Source organism: Chrysochloris asiatica, unplaced genomic scaffold (assembly GCF_000296735.1).
Source record: "Chrysochloris asiatica unplaced genomic scaffold, ChrAsi1.0 scaffold00015, whole genome shotgun sequence".
NCBI lineage: Eukaryota > Metazoa > Chordata > Mammalia > Afrosoricida > Chrysochloridae > Chrysochloris > Chrysochloris asiatica.
The window spans coordinates 14925465-14945307 of NW_006408533.1; the positions used below are offsets into that span (position 1 = coordinate 14925465).

General features: G+C 38.2%; 1 protein-coding gene across 3 annotated transcripts in view; it reads right to left on the bottom strand.

Annotated features, from left to right (window-relative positions):
- The window catches only part of NOL4 (nucleolar protein 4), a 509886-nt gene that overhangs the window by 66045 nt on the left and 423998 nt on the right, over window positions 1–19843 (bottom strand). For 2 of the 3 annotated variants that reach the window (XM_006835051.1, XM_006835050.1), the window contains one exon: window positions 17736–17849. The exons of the other annotated variant lie outside the window; for it this stretch is intronic. In XM_006835051.1, the coding sequence (XP_006835114.1) occupies window positions 17736–17849 (114 nt within the window). The remainder of the gene's footprint in view (window positions 1–17735; window positions 17850–19843) is intronic. 3 annotated transcript variants of the gene reach the window in all.

The following is a 19843-nucleotide window of genomic DNA, read 5'->3' on the forward strand; positions in this document are numbered from 1 at the left end:
ATATATATAATGTTGCTAGGTGCCATCTAGAGTGATAAGTGACCTTATACATAATGGAATGAACCAATGCCTGCTCCTGTACCATCCTCACAATTGTTTTGTTTGAGCCCACTTTGCTGCGACTGTGTTAATCCACCTTGTTGGAGGTCGTCTTCGTTTTCACTGAACCACCACTTTACTAAACATGATGCTCTTCTCCAAGGACTGAACCATCCTAAAAACAAGTTCAAAGTATAAGAGACATAGTTTCTAAGGAACAATCTAGACATACTTCTTTTAGAACAGATCTGTTCATTCTTCTGGTTGTCCATGGTACTTTCAATATTTGTCATAAGACAGTAATTTATATGTATATCTATATGTATATATATATATATACATATATATATATATATATATATATATATATATATATATATATATATATCTACATATATATATATATATGCACCTCTGGTAGCGTAGTGGTTATGAATCGGGCTGCGAACTGCAAGGTCAGCAGTTTGAAACTACCAGCTGTTTCGTGGGAGAAAGATGAGGCCTCGGAAACCTTGTACAGGGTCGCTATGAGTCGAAACTGACTCCATGGTACACAGCCACCATATATATACATGTATATATGTATATAGATAGATAGATAGATAGATACAGAGAGAGAGAGAGAGAGGGAGCAGCTGCTCGTTGCTATGGGTCAGAACTGACCAAGAGGTCCTTAGCACCTTTGCTAGGAGTTTTAGATCTAATGAAATCACTGCACACTCATTAGTAAGGATCAGTAACTAATTGCATTTTTAAAAGTTTAAATTATTGTCAATAGGCTTTTGTTATGAAATGAAGATGCATAGATGGTATTTCAGAAATATTTCCAATAAAAATGAAAATTAGATAACTTTTAAAGAAGGCTAATTCTCAGTTTCCTAGACTACTCAGCTGTGCAGAAACATTCATCTCCCAAGGTGGTGGGTAGGTGAGGAATCAACTTTGTTTTTCTTGAGACCACCAGTTTTATTGCATTTAGCAATGGGTCCTGTCAAACATCATAAATCTCTGTCTTTAGGAAGCATAGCCCAATTTATCAAACTAATATATTAGCTTAAGTTAATAATATATTTGTGACTATGATCTAGTTTCCCTAATATCCATAATATTGTTTCATAGAAACTAATGGGTTTTAAAGTGGATATATTAAAGAGAAAATACAAGGCAAGGGATGAACAAATTATGAGAAATAAATTATTAAATTGTCAGACTTTAAATTACCAAATATGTCAGACTCTTCATTTATATGCTAAGACTAAAAGTAATTAGTTTTAAAATAAATAGTATTAACAAAGATGCTGTCTTCATGAAGAATTTGACAAGCCATATGTTTCCCTGACTTTGGCAGCGGAAACCGTATCAACATGTTATGCCAAACTTCTCTGTCTGGATTCAAACCACCTACTCATATTCTGCCATTTATTCACTTATAATTAATAATATCCTAAACCAAAGATGTACCTAAAACACAAAACAAAACATTTACTATACTGTGAGAATTCTCAATGAGAACAGAAAACCAAATTGTACAATAAAATGAGTGATAGAAAGACAACAAGCAGAAATTGTAGCTTATTTCTCAACTTTCCAAGGAAATCCCTAATACCATCTCAAACAACCTTTGTCAGTTTCAGACTTGTCACCCATAAAAGAGGGGAAATCTCTAATGTACATGCCTCAGAGTACTATTAAAGGACCCGTGAAATTATGTACTACATGTCACTATTACGGAAGATGAACATGGTGTTCCATGAACTGTCAGACGAACAAACAAATCTGTCTTGGATGAAATGCAGCCAGAATATCCCTTGGAAATCAGTATGGCAAGACTTTGCCTCATACTCTGGACATGTTATCAGGAGGGACCATTCCCTGGAGAAGGACATCATGCTTATTAAAATGGAGGGTCAGGGAGAAAGAAGGAGACTCACAATGAGTTGGATTGACACAGTGGCAGCAGCAATGGGCTCAAACACAATTGGGAGGATGGTGCAGGACTGGGAGTGTTTCATTCTGTGAGCAGAGGGTCACTATGAGTTGGAAGTAACTCGATAATGCCTAACAACAACAACAGCAACACAACAATAATACATCACTATTCAGATATAAATTAATATATTATTATACAAGGAAAATATGTGCAGAAAGGAGAAATTTTAAGCAGAAGTAACCTTATCTTCATTAAACAAAAAATGCATTGGTTGATGAAAACTGTACTGTCAATTGTTGAGACATCATCCAGAGCAACTATAAGATGAAAATTAGTAATAATGTTTGTATATAGTTTTTTTGTTGTTGTTGTTGTTGCTAGGTGCCATAGAGTTGGTACTGACTCATGACAACCATGTTTACAAGAGGACAAAACATGGTCTTGTCCTGCACCAACCTAACAATCATTGGTATATCTGAATCCATTGTTGCAGCTACTGTGTCTATGAATCTTGTTATATAAGCTAACATTATAGTAAGACACTAAACTTTGATTCCTAGTTAGCTGAACTAATGAGGTAGACTACAAATCATTCATGTTTAGCTTAGAAATATCCTGTAACAATACGATGATTTGAGAGACCTGAAGTGGTGCTGTGGGATTAGCACTTGAATGCTAACTGCAAGGTCGGAGGTTCAAACTCAGCTGCAGCTCCTTGAAACCCTTTACAGGGTCACCATGAGTGAGTCAGAACTGACTCAGCTGCACTTAACAACAAGAACAATGATATTAATATTTTGTAACCCATTCATCTTCTGAGTTACTTTTCAAATTAATCTAAAATTTAAATATTATTGAATTTTTATAGCAAATAACAGGTTATAAGGAAAACTTTTTTTTTTTTTCGTTTTAAGGGCCTCATCTTTTCCATAGTTTCATCTATACACTGTTGTCTGTAAATTTTTCTGTGTCACAAAAAATTATATACCATAACATGTGCCAATTCACCACTTTTTACACAAACAATTAAGTGACAGTGCTTACATTCATCATGTTGTACAACAGTTATCAGTGTCCTTGACATCTCCACTAATGGATGCTCAATGCTTCTGCTACAACGACCCTCCCCACTCCCAGCTGACCCTGGGAACCACTAACAACCTTTGAAGTTCAGAGACTTAGAAGACTCTTAAAAATCTGACATACCAGTTTCCTGCCATTCCTCTCTATAAAGGAAAATCCAAATGATTTACTGGGGAACATAAGACCCCTAAACAATCTGGTCCAAGCCTTTATTATCAGTCCTGTATCCTTTCATTTCTTCCCAAGAATTCCAGTTTCTCTCACAGGAGATCTGCTGGTTTTAATATTCAAGACTATGTTTGGAAAAGCTCCATATGATTGGAACACCATTGTTTAGATTTTCTGCCTTTAACACCTCTGTCATTCCTTAAGGTCCAGTTCAAATAGCACCTCTCCTAAAAATCATCCTAGATTCCCCAGCCAGACTCAGCAACTCTCTTCTCTGGACTTTCATAGCAATCTGATAACTCCTTAATAATTGCATTTCTCATGCTAATGTTACCTATCTTTAATAGAATACGAGTTTCTTGAGGAAAGGTATTACATCTTACCTATCTGTAAAGTAATAAAACTTGTCCAGTGGGAAGAATAAACTTGTCCAGATGCATATTATGAAAATTAAAGACTGTTAATATACACAGAGCACTAAGTAAGTTTCCGTAAATTCAGAGCATGGTAAAACACCCTCCCAACTTATTCCATAACCTCTATAATGAGCAAAATGTCTGCCATATAGTGACAGAGCAGTTTTTATCTTTTCTCAATTAATCTGCCATTTTAGGTTACATTTGTTGAAGCAATTGTCTCTTATACTCCTTGCACATTTGTTGTTGTTGAGTGTCTTAGAGTTGATTCCAATTTATAATGACCTTGTAACTGCTCTTAGTAGCAGTTAGCAGTCTAGTGCTTATCCTATAGTGGCACACCAGAACTCACAGAAATATATTAAATAGTTAAAAAAATATTTAATGCAGTTAAAAAATCATGAAACAATATTTTAAAACTTTTGCCATTAGTAAATTATCTGGTAAGAACTCAAACTGAAATTAGTTAATGTTTTAAGTTCAGACACAATATTAAGCTAAATTCTTAAAGAAATTATTTTGCTCACAAAATTATTACAAACTTCAAGTCAAATATACAGTATTGGATAAGTATAAAATTTCAATGTAAGTATTCTAACCATATTAAACATATAAGATAATTAGTTATACATTATATTTCATCAATTTGCAAGATATTTTAATTTGATGTATAACTTGCTTTTGCTTAGTTTTTTGTTTATAAAATTTATGTTTGTTTACAAAACTCAAATGGAATAGCTATACTACTTTCATTATTTGAAAATGGGATTATAACCATTTCCAGGGGCTGTTCTGGTCTAACAGAGGATTGATAAGAAGGTTTGCAATCAAGTCTCTTGAGATCGGTTTACTAATTAGTTTACAGGGTGATGCTCAGGAATTTAAGGACATGGTTGAGTACCAACTTGTGCTATCTTTTTCCCGTGTAGGAAAAACTTACATTTTTTTGGAAGATGATATTTAACTAACACTACCTAGCTGTTCTGTGGGGAAAAGATGAGGCTTTCTGCTCCCATAAAGATTCACAGCCTCGGAAACCCTGTACAGGGTCGCTATGAGTCAGAACTGACACCATCTTACATAACAACAACAACAACAACCAGCAATTTTAGAGACCAGAGGAATATGTAGATGGTCAGTATAAACTATAGTTGTAGTATCTTCATTGATTGCATATGTAGATGCAACTATCTGATGACGTCATTATATCTTCTGGTGCTATTGTAACACCACATTTATACTTAAATGTATGTTACATATAATTTATATATATAAACGTATGTTATATAACATTTATTAGTTTGTTTCATGTACTGTTGTTGTTGCTAAGTGTCGTCAATCAATTCCGACTCATAGCAACCCTGTACAGCATTTCCAAGGCACAGCTGGTGGGTTTGAACAACCGACCATGTGGTTCGAAGTCCAGTACTGACCCTACAGCATACAGTATAGTTTATCTCATGGAAGCAGCAGTCAAGAAGTCAAACGACGTATTGCATTGGGGAAATCTGCTGCACAAGATCTTTTTCAAGTGTTGAAGAGCAAAGATGTCAGCTTGAGGACTAAGGTGCGCCTGACCCAAGCCATGGTATTTTCAATAACCTCATATGGATGCGAAAGCTGGACAGTGAATAAGGAAGACCGTAGAAGAATTGATGCATTTCAGTTGTGGTGTTGGAGGAGAATATTGAAAGTGCCATGGTGGCCAAAAGAACAAACAGATCCATGTTGGAAGAAGTGAAGCCAGAGTGCTCCTTGGAGGCCAAGATGGCTAAACTTCCTCTCTCACATTTCAGGCCTATTGTCAGCAGGGACCAGTCGCTGGAGAAAGATATCATGTTTGGTAGGGTGGAGGGTCAGAAAAAAGAAGAAGACCCCCCAGTGAGATGGATTGGCCAGGTGGCAGCATCAATGGACTCAAACTTGGCAACAATAGTGAGGTTGGCTCAGGATCGGGCACTGTTTTCAGCCAAGATCCATCAGACATCAGGAATGATATCTCTCATTCCATGGCTTCTTCTGAATCCAGCTTGAACCTCTGGAAGTTCTCTGTCAATGATTGATTGTAGCTATTTCTGTATTACCTTTAGCAAAACTTTACTCACTTGAGATATCAAAGAGATTGTCCGATGAGTTCTGCATTCCCTTGGAATGGGCACAAATATGGATCTCTTCCAATCAGTCAGCCAGATAGTTGTCTTCCAAATTTCTTGGCAGAGATGGGTGAGTGCCTCCTGTGCCACCTCACTTTCTTGAAAGATTTCAATTTTCATTCCATCAATTCCTGGTGCCTTGTTCTTTGCCAATTCCTTCAATGCACCTTGGACTTCCTCCCTAAGTATTAGTGGTTTCATATAGTACCTCTTGAAATGGTTGAACATTAACCATTTCCTTTTGGTACAGTGACTCTGTATTGCTTTCATCTTCTATTGATGCTTTCTGCATCATTCAATAATTTTCCCAGAGAATCTTTCAATAACGAAAGTCAAGGCTTGAATTTTTTCTTCGGTTCACCCAGCTTGAGAAATGCTGAGCATGTTGTTCCTTTTTGGTGTTCTGATTCCAGATCTTTGCACATTTTATTGTAATATTTGGCTTTATCTTCTCGAGCTGATCTTTGAAATTTTCTGTTCAGCTCTTGGACTTCCTCATTTCTTCCATTTGCTTTAGCATCTCTACGCTGGAGAGCAAATTTCAGAGTCTCTTCTGACATCCATTTTGACCTTTTCCTTCTTTCTTGTCTTCTTAATGACTTTTTGCTTTCTTCACGTATGATGTTCTTGATGCCATCCCACAACTCTTTTGGTCTTTGGTCTTTAGTGTTATATAGTGATACTGAACATCATTAAGTGCAAATGCAGAATACAATGAGATGTGATGCTATTTCGTTTGTTTAAATACTCAGAGGAATTATACTATAAAATTAGGTGATGGAATTTCTAGGAATACTTATTCCTTCTTTAAACATTTCCTTACTTCCCAAATTATTAGCAATGAGCTGAACTCAAAAGGTTTGAAATGCAACAGTAAATATGCTTATAAAAGTACAGTGACTGGAACCAAGAGGGTACAACTCTGACTTTAGACAGTTACTTAACTAATCAAGACCTCAGGGTCCACTCTATCAAAATCCTGAGAATGACTAAGCACCTTGCACAGTGCTCCATGCACAAATGTTTCTGCCACAGCTCTTGTCATTAGTGTTATTTTTAATGAGGGAAACAAGATCCATCAGACAGTCTGTCATCTCAAACAGTTTAAAATTATAACATGTTTATGTTACACAGGAAATAGAACATATCACAAAACCACTTTTGATATTGTTAAGTTCTTTGAGGTGGTTCCGACTTAGTGACCCTGTATAATGTTTCTGAGAGGTGGGTGTTGGGTTTGAGTGCCAGCCTTGTGTTTAGCAGCTCAGTGTGTATCCTGCTTCGCCACACCAGGACTCTAAGAACCATCCTGTATGAGACTTTATTTCTCATACATAATGCATTTTTCTCCATTTAATGTAAGGGTCTTGATGAAATGTAAGTTGAAAGACTCCTAAAAAAGGAAAATGCTAGGAGTAGAGTAAAAACCTGAGGATGGCTCAAGATTGGAACAGAGTGATGGAGGATGGAAGACCATAGAAGTATGCTTCAAGCCCTATCACAAATACTATCTCAGTGTTTCAACGAAGGAATAAAATGTGATTGCAACATGTTGTTGTTTTTTTTAAAAAGATGTTTCCTTAAGTTGTGTGTTTGTTAAAGTTTGTAAATGTTATGAAATATAAAGGTTGCCTATCTTAGAAAGTTTGTCTTGACCCTGATAATTCAAACAGTTTTCAGATACACTGTTATTAGGTGCCATTAAATACGTTCTGACTTATAGGGACCCCATCTACAACAAAATGAAATACTTCCTCGTCCTGCACCATCCTCACAATTGTTGTTATGCTTGAGCCTACTGTTGCTGCCACGGTGTCAGCCTGCTAATGTTGTTATTGTCAAGTGCTGTCAAGTCGGCTCCGACTCATTTAGACACTGTATAGGGTTTCTGAGGCTGTAAATCTTTGACAGAGCAGAAAGCCTCATCTCTCTCTGGTGGAGCAGCTGGTGGGCTCAAGCTGCCTACTTTGTCCCATGTTTTACCATACCAAGCCACAGCACTCCTCAATACGATCTACCCATGCCCAAACGACACCTAGAAAACAACAAACCCCAAGAAGTCTACATAAGATTGACACTAACCCTGATGTAACTACATTCTCAATTATTTTATATATATATTTAATAATGTTCCCACTCATTATTACATTAAAAGAAAAAGAAAAATGCCATAGTGAATTCATCACTGCAGTGCAGCTAATTACTTAACAAGTCTCCTCTAGCTATCTTCCTCCCTTTTGTGAAGTATTTTCAATCCTAGATTCTATGTCTGTGGTTATGGTCCTATTTTGGAATGAGTTGTCAGTTATGTCAATGAGGCAGGGTTAAGGTGTGACTCAAGTCACGTTTCTTAGTTTCATAGGGGCTGTGGTCTGCATCCAATATATAGGGATGGGGCCACAAAGGTCATTCTCTTACTCTGGATCTTCATCTGGCTCATTTTTGTTGGACCTCCAGTTTTGGGGACTTGTGACCTGTTGCTTGACCTGATTTACCAGCTTCTGAAGCCTTGTGAATCAATAGCCTATCGTAGGATCTGTTGATTTGGGTTCATCAGCTCCTGCTACAATATGGGTGAGGAGACTGACATCTATACAGATTTGGGACTTTTCAGTCTCCACAATGGTATGAGCCATTTCCTTGACAGTTCATGAGTACTGTGAGAAGTTGCAGAGAACTGAAGAACCCTGAGACGTAGGGGAAGATACTGAGGGATTATGAAGTGACATAGTATTCTGGAAATGTTGGACATTTGGGATATCTTTAGCCTCATTTAATAAAGGTCAGTCTCATGCTGATCCGTCTAAAATAAATTATTCTTGCAACCACCATGGAAGAAAAACAGTGGCAAAGAACTGTGAATCAGAACTGACTCATTGGTTTTGTATGGTTTTATGGGCTTACCAAATATTTTTAGACAAGTGGATTCATTCTGTCTTACTAGCAATTAACATTATTTGAAAAAAACATAGCAATATATCAGTTTTCAGTATTTTTTTCTGCTTCGTCACCTTTTATTATGTCATAGGCAACTTTATGCCACACCCCCATTTTTGTTCTTTTCAATAGAGTGAAAAGTGTTACATCATAGCCTACCATTGATGTCTCATAAGTCCTTGCTCTTGTTATTAAGTACTGTTGAGTCGATTCGGACTCACAGAGACCCCATATAGGCTGGTGGGTTTAGAAATGCTTACATTTTGGTCCAGTGCTTACCCTACAGAACCACACCAGGATTCCTCCTATGTCCTGTAGTTGCTGTCCTAGTCACTGCTATGACTGACACTCAGCACTCCAGCTGATGTCTTCTTCCTGAAGGCAGTGTCTGCTGTGCTGCCACTGGGGAAGCCCTAGACCACTGGGGAGACCCTAGGTCACTGGTTTTATGTAACCAGTTCTCTAGGATAAGGACTGGACTGCTAGCAGCAAGGTCATAGTTCAAACTCATCAGCTAGCTCCTCTTCTAGAGAAAGATGAGGCTGTCTGCTACCGTAAACCCTATGAGTCAGAACTGACTCGATGCATATGGGTAGGTCTTGGGTTTTATAGAACTATAAAGTAACTCACACAACTAGGGAGAGAGAAAATCAACCAAAGAGACACTCACATTATTCTGAAACTTAATCAGTCAGCACTCTTAGGAACGAAATGTGTATCATTCCTCTAAAATAGTGAAAAGTTCACACCAATGGAAAATACAGCACCAGCCACTGTTGTTGTTGATAAGTGCCATCAAGTTGGTTCTGACCCATAGTGACTCTGTATAGGGTTTCCGAGGAGAGGCTGGTGAGCTTGAACCGCCAACCACCTTGTAGTTCAAATGGCTTTGAAGTCTGCCGCATTAACCCACAGCGCCACACCAGGACTCCCTGGCTCTAATCTCTCTGACTTTCTGCCTCTCTCTCTCTCTCTCTCTAAATGAATTGCAATCAAGACCAATGAGATATCTTTGTATTTACAGTGATAAATATAGGGAAGAATATTCAAACAATAAGTATAAAGAAAACACAAACCTTTGAGCTATGATTTGTCAAATCATAAAAATGAAGCCTGACTTTGCCTAGCCTTTTGAATTTTCAGTGAGGAACAATTTCATAGATAACAATTCCAGATTTTCAAGTGAAAAGGAAAGGAGTGCTGAAAATACTTTCTAATCCATCAGGGATTGACTTTATTTCTGTGCAGTGTGATTCCTGATGAAGCAGCAGGCTCCAGTCCTTGCCACTGGCATGCTCCGGGGCTGAGGCTATCTGAAAACAAGCCTCCTCTGGATTGTGGTGAAAGATGGACACATGAAATAATGTTTCTAACATATTCGTAGTACCTTTCATATCTCAGAGAGTTTTATAAAATCCAATTAATTCAAAAACCATCATAACCTATGAAGGGCATACACAATTATAGCTCTAACCTCTGGCAGCAAGGAGTCAGATGTGTGGCTTACCAGAACCCAGTAACTTTCCAACTGATGGGTATTCATGCTCCCACTAAAAGGCGGGGACACAATGAAGACGCTTTGAGTCACTAGCAAATTCTAAGAATTCTGAATACGGACACGAATGCAAACAGAAAACGATGATGGTGATGGTGGTGGTTGTATGCCATGGAGTTGGTCCCAACTCACAGGGACCCCTGTATAGGGTTCCCGATGCTGTAAATGTTACGGGAGCAGAAAGCCTCATCTGTCTTCTTCGAGTGGCTGGTAGATTTGAACTGCTGACTTTGTGGTTAGCAGCCCGACTCATAAACTCCTTAAGCTACCAGGGCTCCTTGAAAATGATGATATCATTGCTAAAACCCAAAAGAATTCTGGCTGTGTCTACATGGACAAAAGGTAACTAAATCTAATTAAGAAAGGATTCCTCTCACCCACTCCATTCTTTGCTGGGAAGTAAAATCACTTGGGAGAAGCCTTTGTGAGGCATGACAAATGAAATAGACAATATTCACTGTTGTTGTATCCCTCTGAGTAGCTTATGACTCATAGCGAACCTCTACAGGGTTACTTAGAGCTACTGATGGGTTTGAACTGCCGACCTTGCTGTTCGAAGTCCAGTGCAGATCCTATAGTACCACACCAGGAGTCCACAGTATCCATAATAATAAGAAATAGCACAGGTATTTTTGATCTATTACTTATAAACACTAGTGTATGATCAACCTCCCAGATGAAGTAGAGAACTTTGACAAGTTTGTAACTTTTTTCAGATTAGTAGCCAGACATTTTCTATTTGTGATAACTTGTCTCCTGGGGAACCTGTTTTGCTAGTTAAGGTACAGTGCAAAATCTTTGTGAATAAAAGCAGATAATTTTCCAGCAAAATTAGACACCATTAGAAATACTTGCACTAGAGGCAGAAATAATATGAGTCATACAATTTTTTTACAGGGCATGGATATTTCCTCTGGGAACAGAAGAATTGAAAAGGTATGATAAGCGGAAGTTCTCAGGTGTCAGCCTTATATAATAAAAGCTCGTACACTGACTGGCTCATGGACTGGGCAACTGCAGCTTCCAGGGGTCTCCGTTTCCTCTTATGTGAGAAGAGTAATACGTACTCCCATGGGGTTGATGGGAATAGTGACAGCTATTTTTATTTTCCCTCCTCTTCCTGGGGATGTTCCTGTTTGGCATGGTGACTCAGATTGATGTCAGTTGGGACTTCCTGGATTTTGCTTACCACTTTATTGTGTTTGTCTTCTACTTTGGAGCCTTTTTATTGAATGCAGCAGCCACAGCCCTGCATGATCTGCAATGCAATACAACCATGGCTGTGTAGCCACTTCTGGATGATAGCCAGCATAACATCAACATTGCAGCCACAATTTTTGCCGTTGTGACAATAGCTTGTTATGGTTTCAGCTTGGTACTAGCTTTATGAAGATGGCAACTATAACACTCCTTAGAAACTAACTATTCATGTGTTCATTTAATTTATGTACTTCATATGTCTTATCAACTTGGCTACCATTTTGTCCAGATGTTATTACATCTTAACAAAAGTGTTTGTTTTGTCTTTTTTTCTTAATACATAGAATTTAAGTGCAAGTTTTGGTTTATTTCATGGGTGAAATCTTAATTCTATGATGTTCAATAGAGAAGTGGTTATCATCTCAAAAAAAAAAAAAGAAAGAAAAGAAACATTTGTAAATTATCTAATACATTTCCATTAAATTATGCAATATATTCTTGAATTTCTTCCTTGTTGTTGCTAATAAGTGCTGTTGAATTGATATCCATTTATAGTGACCCTTTAGTTGAAAAGTAGAATGGCCCAATGGGGTTTCCTAGGTTGCAATTTTTACAGCAGCAGATTATCAAGTCTTCTGGCTGACAGTGACTGGTGGGTTTGAACCACAACCTTTGGTTGGCAGCCAAGCACTTAACCATTGTGACACCAGTGTTCCTTTTCTTTTGTTTTTGTTGTTGTTAAGTACCATTGAGTTGGTTCCAACACATAGTGATCCTGATCCTGTATAGGGTTTCCAAAAACTGGTTGGTGAGTTTGAACCACATACATTGCAGTTAAAACCAACCAGTGCTTATCCTACAGTGTCACACCAGGACTCTTAGCTGGTATAAATCCCAAGCCCTTTCAGCACCTAGAAAGACATTCCTATGTGGGGGTGATAATGGACATTCCGTCTTACCAAGTGACAGAGTTTTGCTATAAGTGGCCACTATTTATGAGACACAAAGCAGAAAGTAAGCAGTTAATACTAGAAATAGGGTCAAGGGTCATTGATGCCTGATCTGAGCCAGTCCCCACTCTGGGATGGTAAGAAAGAAATTCTTCCCTTCATTATGCTACAATTTTTCTTAAATGGAAAATCAAAAGAAGCAAATCTTGGCTCAGTTTAAAATATCTCCAAACCATGATAACTCTAAAAGTAGTATAGGAAAATATCTATCACTGTACATAGTGATTTTTTCACCAGTTGATATTCTAGTAGATAGTTAATTTAATATTTATAAGCATGAAATATACTATGCTTTAATGTGCACCAAACCTCTTTAAATCTTCATAATAACTCTCTAAATTTGATGTTTGCATCCTGCATTTAACAGAGTTGGTTGAAAATAACTAAGTGCTTGTACCAGATATAATGGCATGACCATCTCTGGAGGATACCACACAGAGTGATACTGTAACGCAGTATATAACATGAGTCAGTTGTTAATAACTGACTTATAAAATGTTGGTACAAAGCACAAATACTCCAGAGTGTATTACAGACTAGATGATAGAGATTTGCATATAGCTCAATAACCATTAGCAAAGCTCTTTTAGTCTCTCAGAATTCTCCTCTTCTAATTTCTAGAATTATGACTACTTTCCCCAAAATGGATTTGATGTAATTTCAAAAATCTTATATCCAATATTGTGGTGTTTGTTGTTACATGCCATTGAGTTGGTTCCAACCGAAAGCAACCCTGTATGCAGTTCCTAGAGTAGCTGGTGAGCTTGAACTGCTGACTGTGCAGTTCAAACTGACCTGCAATCCAGTGCGTTAACTCTCTATGCTTATTGTTATTTAGTGCCATGGAGTCAGTTCTGACTCATGTTGTTGTTGTTGTCAGGTGCCATCGAGTCAGAACCAACTCATAGCGACCCCATGCACAGCAGAACGAAACAATGTCCGATCCTGGACCAACCTCACTACCGCTGCCACATTTGACGCCATCAATGATGCCACCTGGCTGATCCATTTTGTTGGGGGCCTTCCTCTCTTTCTTTGACCCTCCATATTACCCAGCATGACATTGTTCTCTAGTGACTGTTCCCTCCTGATAATATGTCCAAAGTATGAGAGACAAAGTTTAGCCATCTTGGCCTCCAAGGAGCACTCTGACTGCACTTCTTCTAAAACATAGCGATCCTGTATAAGATGTCCAAGGAGTGAGTTTGAACCTCCAGCTTTGTGGTCCAAACCTGCTTTGTGGTTTCAGTAGGTAACACTGCTGTTTCTTTCTAATTTCACTGATACGAATTCAGTGACGGAAAAGCTAGCACACATCAGTCACAATCACCTTTCCTTAGCTGAATTTACTGATGCTTCCTATCTGCCAGGCAAAATGCGAAGTTTGTAACCTGAGTTTGTAACCGAAGTTTGTAACATCAGTACTTTTATTCTTGTTACCTTACATGTGAAGAAATGGAAGCACAGAGAGCTGGAATGGTTGTTGTAAATCACACAAGTAATTAGGTTAGAGATGAGGCTCAAAAGCAGATCTCATTAACACTATAATCTGTAATCTTAATCATTACTGTTGTGGTGGTTGTTAATGCCATCAAGCCAGTTCCCATATACAATGACCCTCTACAAGGTTTCCAAGAAACAGCTGGTGGGTTTGAAACCCTGACCTTGTGGTTAGCAGTCCAGTGCTTATCCTAACGCACCACACCGAGACTCCTATACTGTTGTTTTTAAGTGCCCTTGAGTGAGTTCTGACTAGCTGATGAGTTTGAACTGCCACACTTGAAGTTCAAACAGACCTTGTGGTCCAGTGCTTATCCTACAGTACCACACCAAGACTCCATTATATACAGTAGTATATAGTATTCTAATTAATCTGAAGTAAAATAAATTTTATAGCTATACTAATGATATAGTCTCAACTAAGAACAAGCATGTGAATAAAAACTAGTGGTGAAGAATGATTAGCAAATTCAAAATGGACACTTTCATATACTTTTTATCCAGTATATATATTGTATTTTTACTTAACTATGGAATCCTGGTGTGGCACTGGTAGCTAATGCGTCACACAGTAAAGTCGTTCGAACTGCAAGGTCGGTGGTTCAAGCTCACCAGCTGCTCCTTGGAAACCCTATACAGGGTCGCTATTGGTTGGAATCTACTCAACAGCACTTCACAACAACAACAACGGACTCCTGGTGTGGTGCTGTAGGATCAGCACTGAACTGCAAATCACAGGATCAGCAGTTCAAATCCACCAACTGCTCTTTGGAAACCCTATACAGAGTCTCTATGAGTTGGAACCAACTCGACAGAACTTAACAACAACCAAATCGGTTATTCTTCATTGTTTAGAATTATTAGCATATGTGATTTTCATAATGGATACATAAAATTAAAATCTGATGACATTCTAAAAATTTTTGAAATATTGGAAAATCTAATGTGTGGTGCTGCTGGGAAGAACTGGAGTGCTAAGCACAAGTTTGGTGGTTCAAACCCACCAATCATTCCTGGAAACCCTATCTATACAGGGTCACTATGAGTAGGACCCAACTTGACAGCACTTAACAACAACAACATGGAAAAAAGTGGTTGGGTGGTACAAATGGTTAAGCATTCAAGTAGTTGAAAGGCTAATGGTTCAACAGCTCCCAGAGGCACCTCAAAAGTTAGGCCTGGTCATCTGTATCCAAAAGATCATGCTCTGGAGCCTAGTTGTACACTCAGAATCCACCCAACAGGAAGAAACATCATAATACCCAAAAAGAGGATGTTTCTTTTTCTCCTCTATCCTTTGAAGGCCACTGACTCTCAGGAAAACAAAAACATCTAACTTCTTTGTTGCAAACAAAGAATCTTAAATTCAAGTTGCAACACATTTTATGTGTACCATATATTAAAATTTAGTTATTTTATTGTGGAAAATGAAAGAGCAAAGGAGAGAAAGAAAAAAGAGACAACGACATTTAAGAGATGAGAGGAGAGAGAGAGAGAAATAGAGACAAACCATTTGAACAACTAAGTGAAACATCATTGAACAAGTGAATGAAACAGCAGTTAACAATATATACAAAAAGCACACATCTGTACCACACAGATGGTTTTAAAAATAGAAACATCATACATAGTGGGTGTTGTTGTTAAGTGCTGACGAGTCGATCCAGACATATAGCAACCCTGTATATGGTTTCCGAGGAGCGGCTGGCAAGTTTGAACTGTCTAAATTGCTGTTTAAACAGCTTTGCAGTCTGGTGCATTAACCCACAGTGCCACACCAGGACTCCGATATATTGGGTATATGTGATTAATTAGTGAATAAGCAAGTTTGCCCAGGATATGGAATTCCATAAAGTTTTATCTCCATTTTAAGGTTTTGAAAGGTTTACAAAGACCTGATATGCTTCCATCGCTCCTAGAATAACTTATTGTTGTTGTTATTGTTATTATTAAATGTTTTATTGTGAATTATGTGATAGCTTACATGGGAGAACATTAGCTTTACAATCCTCCTATAGTATATCCTTTCATTGCCATGGTTACAATCCCCTCCATGCATCATCAACCAACCAAAGGACAAGCCTGTCCCTCTGTAGTCAGCACACAGTCCTTCTCCCTCTCTGGGTTTAAAGTCCCCAGCCACTCCATCTCTCCATCATTTCTGTCTCCATCTCTGGCATCACGGTTTCTCTGGGTAGGGTTCCACACTCCACTCTTCCCCCTTGATGGTCCCAGGGACCTCTGCTCTTGAATTGCAAAGTCAACCACTCCCCTCCTTTTGCTACAAAATGTCTACCTTTACATTTCCAACCCTCGCAGTCAGTCCTGATAGCAATTATTCACTATTGTATCACAAGAGACCTATCCCCCCATCTCCTTTCATCAGTCCCGCCCAGACAGATTGGATACTACTCAGTGTAGATTCTACCTTTCTCTGTGCCCTCTGGATCTAGGCTCCCTCTTGAAAGCTTGTAAGCCAGTCACTTCTTGCCTTTGTGCCCCCCCCCCCCCCATTTTGGGTATCCAGTGTCCAAGTTGCCCGTCCCTGTCTACCCTGTGTATTGAGGGGGTGGGAATGATCCTCGTTGTAAAGATTTCTTCCCTCTTTTGAACTACTGCATTCATAAGTGTAGGACAAGTTCATCAAATTGTATCAGATTACTCTTTTTTTCTCTCTTCTTTCTTCTTCTAGTTGAATTTTGATCATCCAGTCATTGAAGCCAGGTCAAGTGGGTATTATCTACAAATGTGGGTGTTCTTGTACATATGCCCTCACTGGATGCTTCATTCTCCACTCTAGTCCTCTGTGGCTATGTCACTGACTCTGGGCCCAGGAGTCCCCAGGTCTTGCCGTACTGCTGGCCAACCAGCTCTCCACCCGGGTTCACATGAGTCTATTGAACATCGTAGGACTTAGCTCCCAGCTTCATTGTTGTTTTTCCCTAACTTCTGCTTATAAGTGACCAAGGTGATCACCAGTCAGAGTGCATGTCTGCTTGTGTATTCCCACTGAGTCTTAGTCTTGGAAGAGGGTTTGCCCTGAGGGGACCTGACTGCTTGCCTTGATGTCTTCTGGGTGAGCAACTTGCTTGTTCTTGCAGTGTTGTTATTATTAAGTGTAGGCCCATAGAAATCAGTATAGGGTCTCTGAGGAGTTGTTGGTAGGTTGAACTGCTGATCTTGTGGCGACCAATCCAGTGCTTATCCAACAGAGCCACCCCAGGACTCCTAGAATAATCTAGCTATGGCATTTAGCAGTAGACCAGAAGAAATTAAAGTGAGATTCAATTCATTCAAAATTAGTGTCTTTACCTCAAATTATTAGGCAAATTTATAAAACTATTGTAAATGATCATTAGAACCTCTTATGTAAATAAATAATCAGCCTTCAAATAGGGTATATTAAATATAATTATAATATTGATTTTACAAGTATCTATTTTTCATTATGATTTTTTGGTTGTTCTTAGTTGATCACAAGATAACACACTGGACTTCAAGGTCAGTTTGAAATATAGGTTGGTGGATCAAACTCACTAGCTGCTCATTGTAAACTCTACACAAGGTTGTTATGAGTCAGAACCAACTCGATGACACTTAACAAGAACAACAGCATAATAAAGACATAAAGACTACATCCCAGTGTTCTTAAAATTCATGTAAAAGTTTTGGTCTTCTACATAAATCAAATGACCTGTAATTTACTCTCACTGGTATTTATCAGACTCTAAGATTCCTTGGTACCTGTTGTCTGTCCAGGCGCATTCTCTTGGCAGCGTTTCTACTTTCACTCTCACAGGCTGAAGCCAAGATACTCTCAGCAACTGCTGAAGTCAGGTGGGAAGGAATAGGTCGAGACTAAAGAGAGAGAGAGAGAAAAAAAAAGAAAGACATGAAAAGATTATTAACAGTACCATTAGCAGACCAATATTATTGTCAGAAGAACTTACAGGGTCATCAACATGTGCAGGAGTATCCATTCATTTCAACTGAACTTATTTCAATAAAGGGAGGAAATGGAATTGCAAGATGAAAAATGAACACTAGTTAGAAGTTCAAGCTGCAGTTGCTACACAAATCCATCATTCACCCCACAGCTCCATTCTTACAAATATTTAATATAGGCCATTAAGCTGGAGTTAGAACAGATGATGGCAAAATTGCTGTCTGGACTTTGCAAATAAAACAAGTCCTTTCATTATTTTATGACATATAACAGTGCTTTTTAAAACTTACACTAGGACTTTGGCTCAGTGCTTTAGTTTAATCACAGTTGATGAAGCAAAACTGGAATGGACTAGAATTTGCAAAATGTTTAGTGTCTGGAAAAATAAACCGATAACTAAAATGGGGACCATTATGAGCTGATTCTAGAAGCTTATCTATCTCTTAGAAAACAAGGGCAGTGTATGTATAGTGCATAGTAAGCAAATCTTTTGCTTGACAGAGCATCCTGTTCAAAGATGGTAGCCAAACATGCCTCTTGGAATGTGAGTCACTCCACACAATTCTGGCAATAATCCAATCTTACTACACCTCTTTGGAGTTCCTCATTCAAGGGATTTGACCCATAATTTTTACTGTTCAGTTATTTTTCCAGGCACCCACATTTTTCAAATTGGAGACCATCCCTGTCTCTGCTTAGTCAGCCGTGACTGAACTGGTTTGAACTGATCCCAAGCCTTGACTTAACACAATACAACAAAACAAAAATAAATGACAGCGCTGAAACGTAACTGTAAAAACCAACAGACGTTCAAACCATGTCAGAAGTTCTAATACGAAATACACAAGTATTTACAGTACAAGTTGTGATGGAATCTAAGATTAAAATGCTTTTGTTCTTCTTTTGAATACCTGCTTTAACAAAATGAAATCTGTTGGTCCTAGGGCAATTTTGATATATCCAAAGTCTTATAATTTAGATGTGAGATGTGTGCATGTGTGTTTATTGCTTGTTTCTGAATCTATGTGATGCATACAAGTGCTTTGTTCCTTTTTCTAAAATATCAGTAATAGGAAATTGTTAGAACCCATCTTCCATGTAGTCTACACAGAAATTAATTAATCCTCCAAGCTCACAATTAACTATAAATTGTTTGCAACTCTCCATATCATTTGTGATAATCACACAAATGTTTTCTACTATATTTCCATAATTATGTGCAAAATCAGCTCACTGAAAGATGAAGTATTTAATGATAGTGAGCCTTTTTACATTAAGATATTATTTTAAAAAACATGAAAATTAAAGGAAATAAGACAGCAAAATGATATGAAATTACAAAACCAAGGTACCTCTTGGGAAGCTAGCATATATAATGCAGTTGGCACCCTATCAGTTTATTCAAAGTCTCAGTCCCAAATATGTAAGAATATTACATATCGTTGTTGTGATGTGCCGTGGAGTCGGTTCCGACTCATAGTGACCCTGTACAGGGTTCCCGAGACTGTAAATCTTTACAGGAGCAGAAAGCCTCATCTTTCTCCTGCAGAACAGCTGGTAGTTTCGAACTGCTGATTGTGAGGTTTGCAGTCCGATTCTTAACCACTATGCTACCAGAATTCTTTACATATTACAAGCCTCCAAACTAATTCTGTTGTTTAAGTGCCATTGAGTCGGTTCAGACTCATAGTGACTCTGTAGAACAGTGGTGGGGAAACTTTTTTCTGCCAAAATTTATAACATTATTCATGAGCCATACAAAATTGTCAATTTAAAAATTAGCCTGTTATATTTGGTTGGGTTATTTCATTAACTCACCTCTATGGCAAGGAGCTCTGGTAGTGTAGTGGTTACGAGTCAGGATGCCAACCTCAAGGTCAGCAGTTCTAAACTACCAGCAATTCCG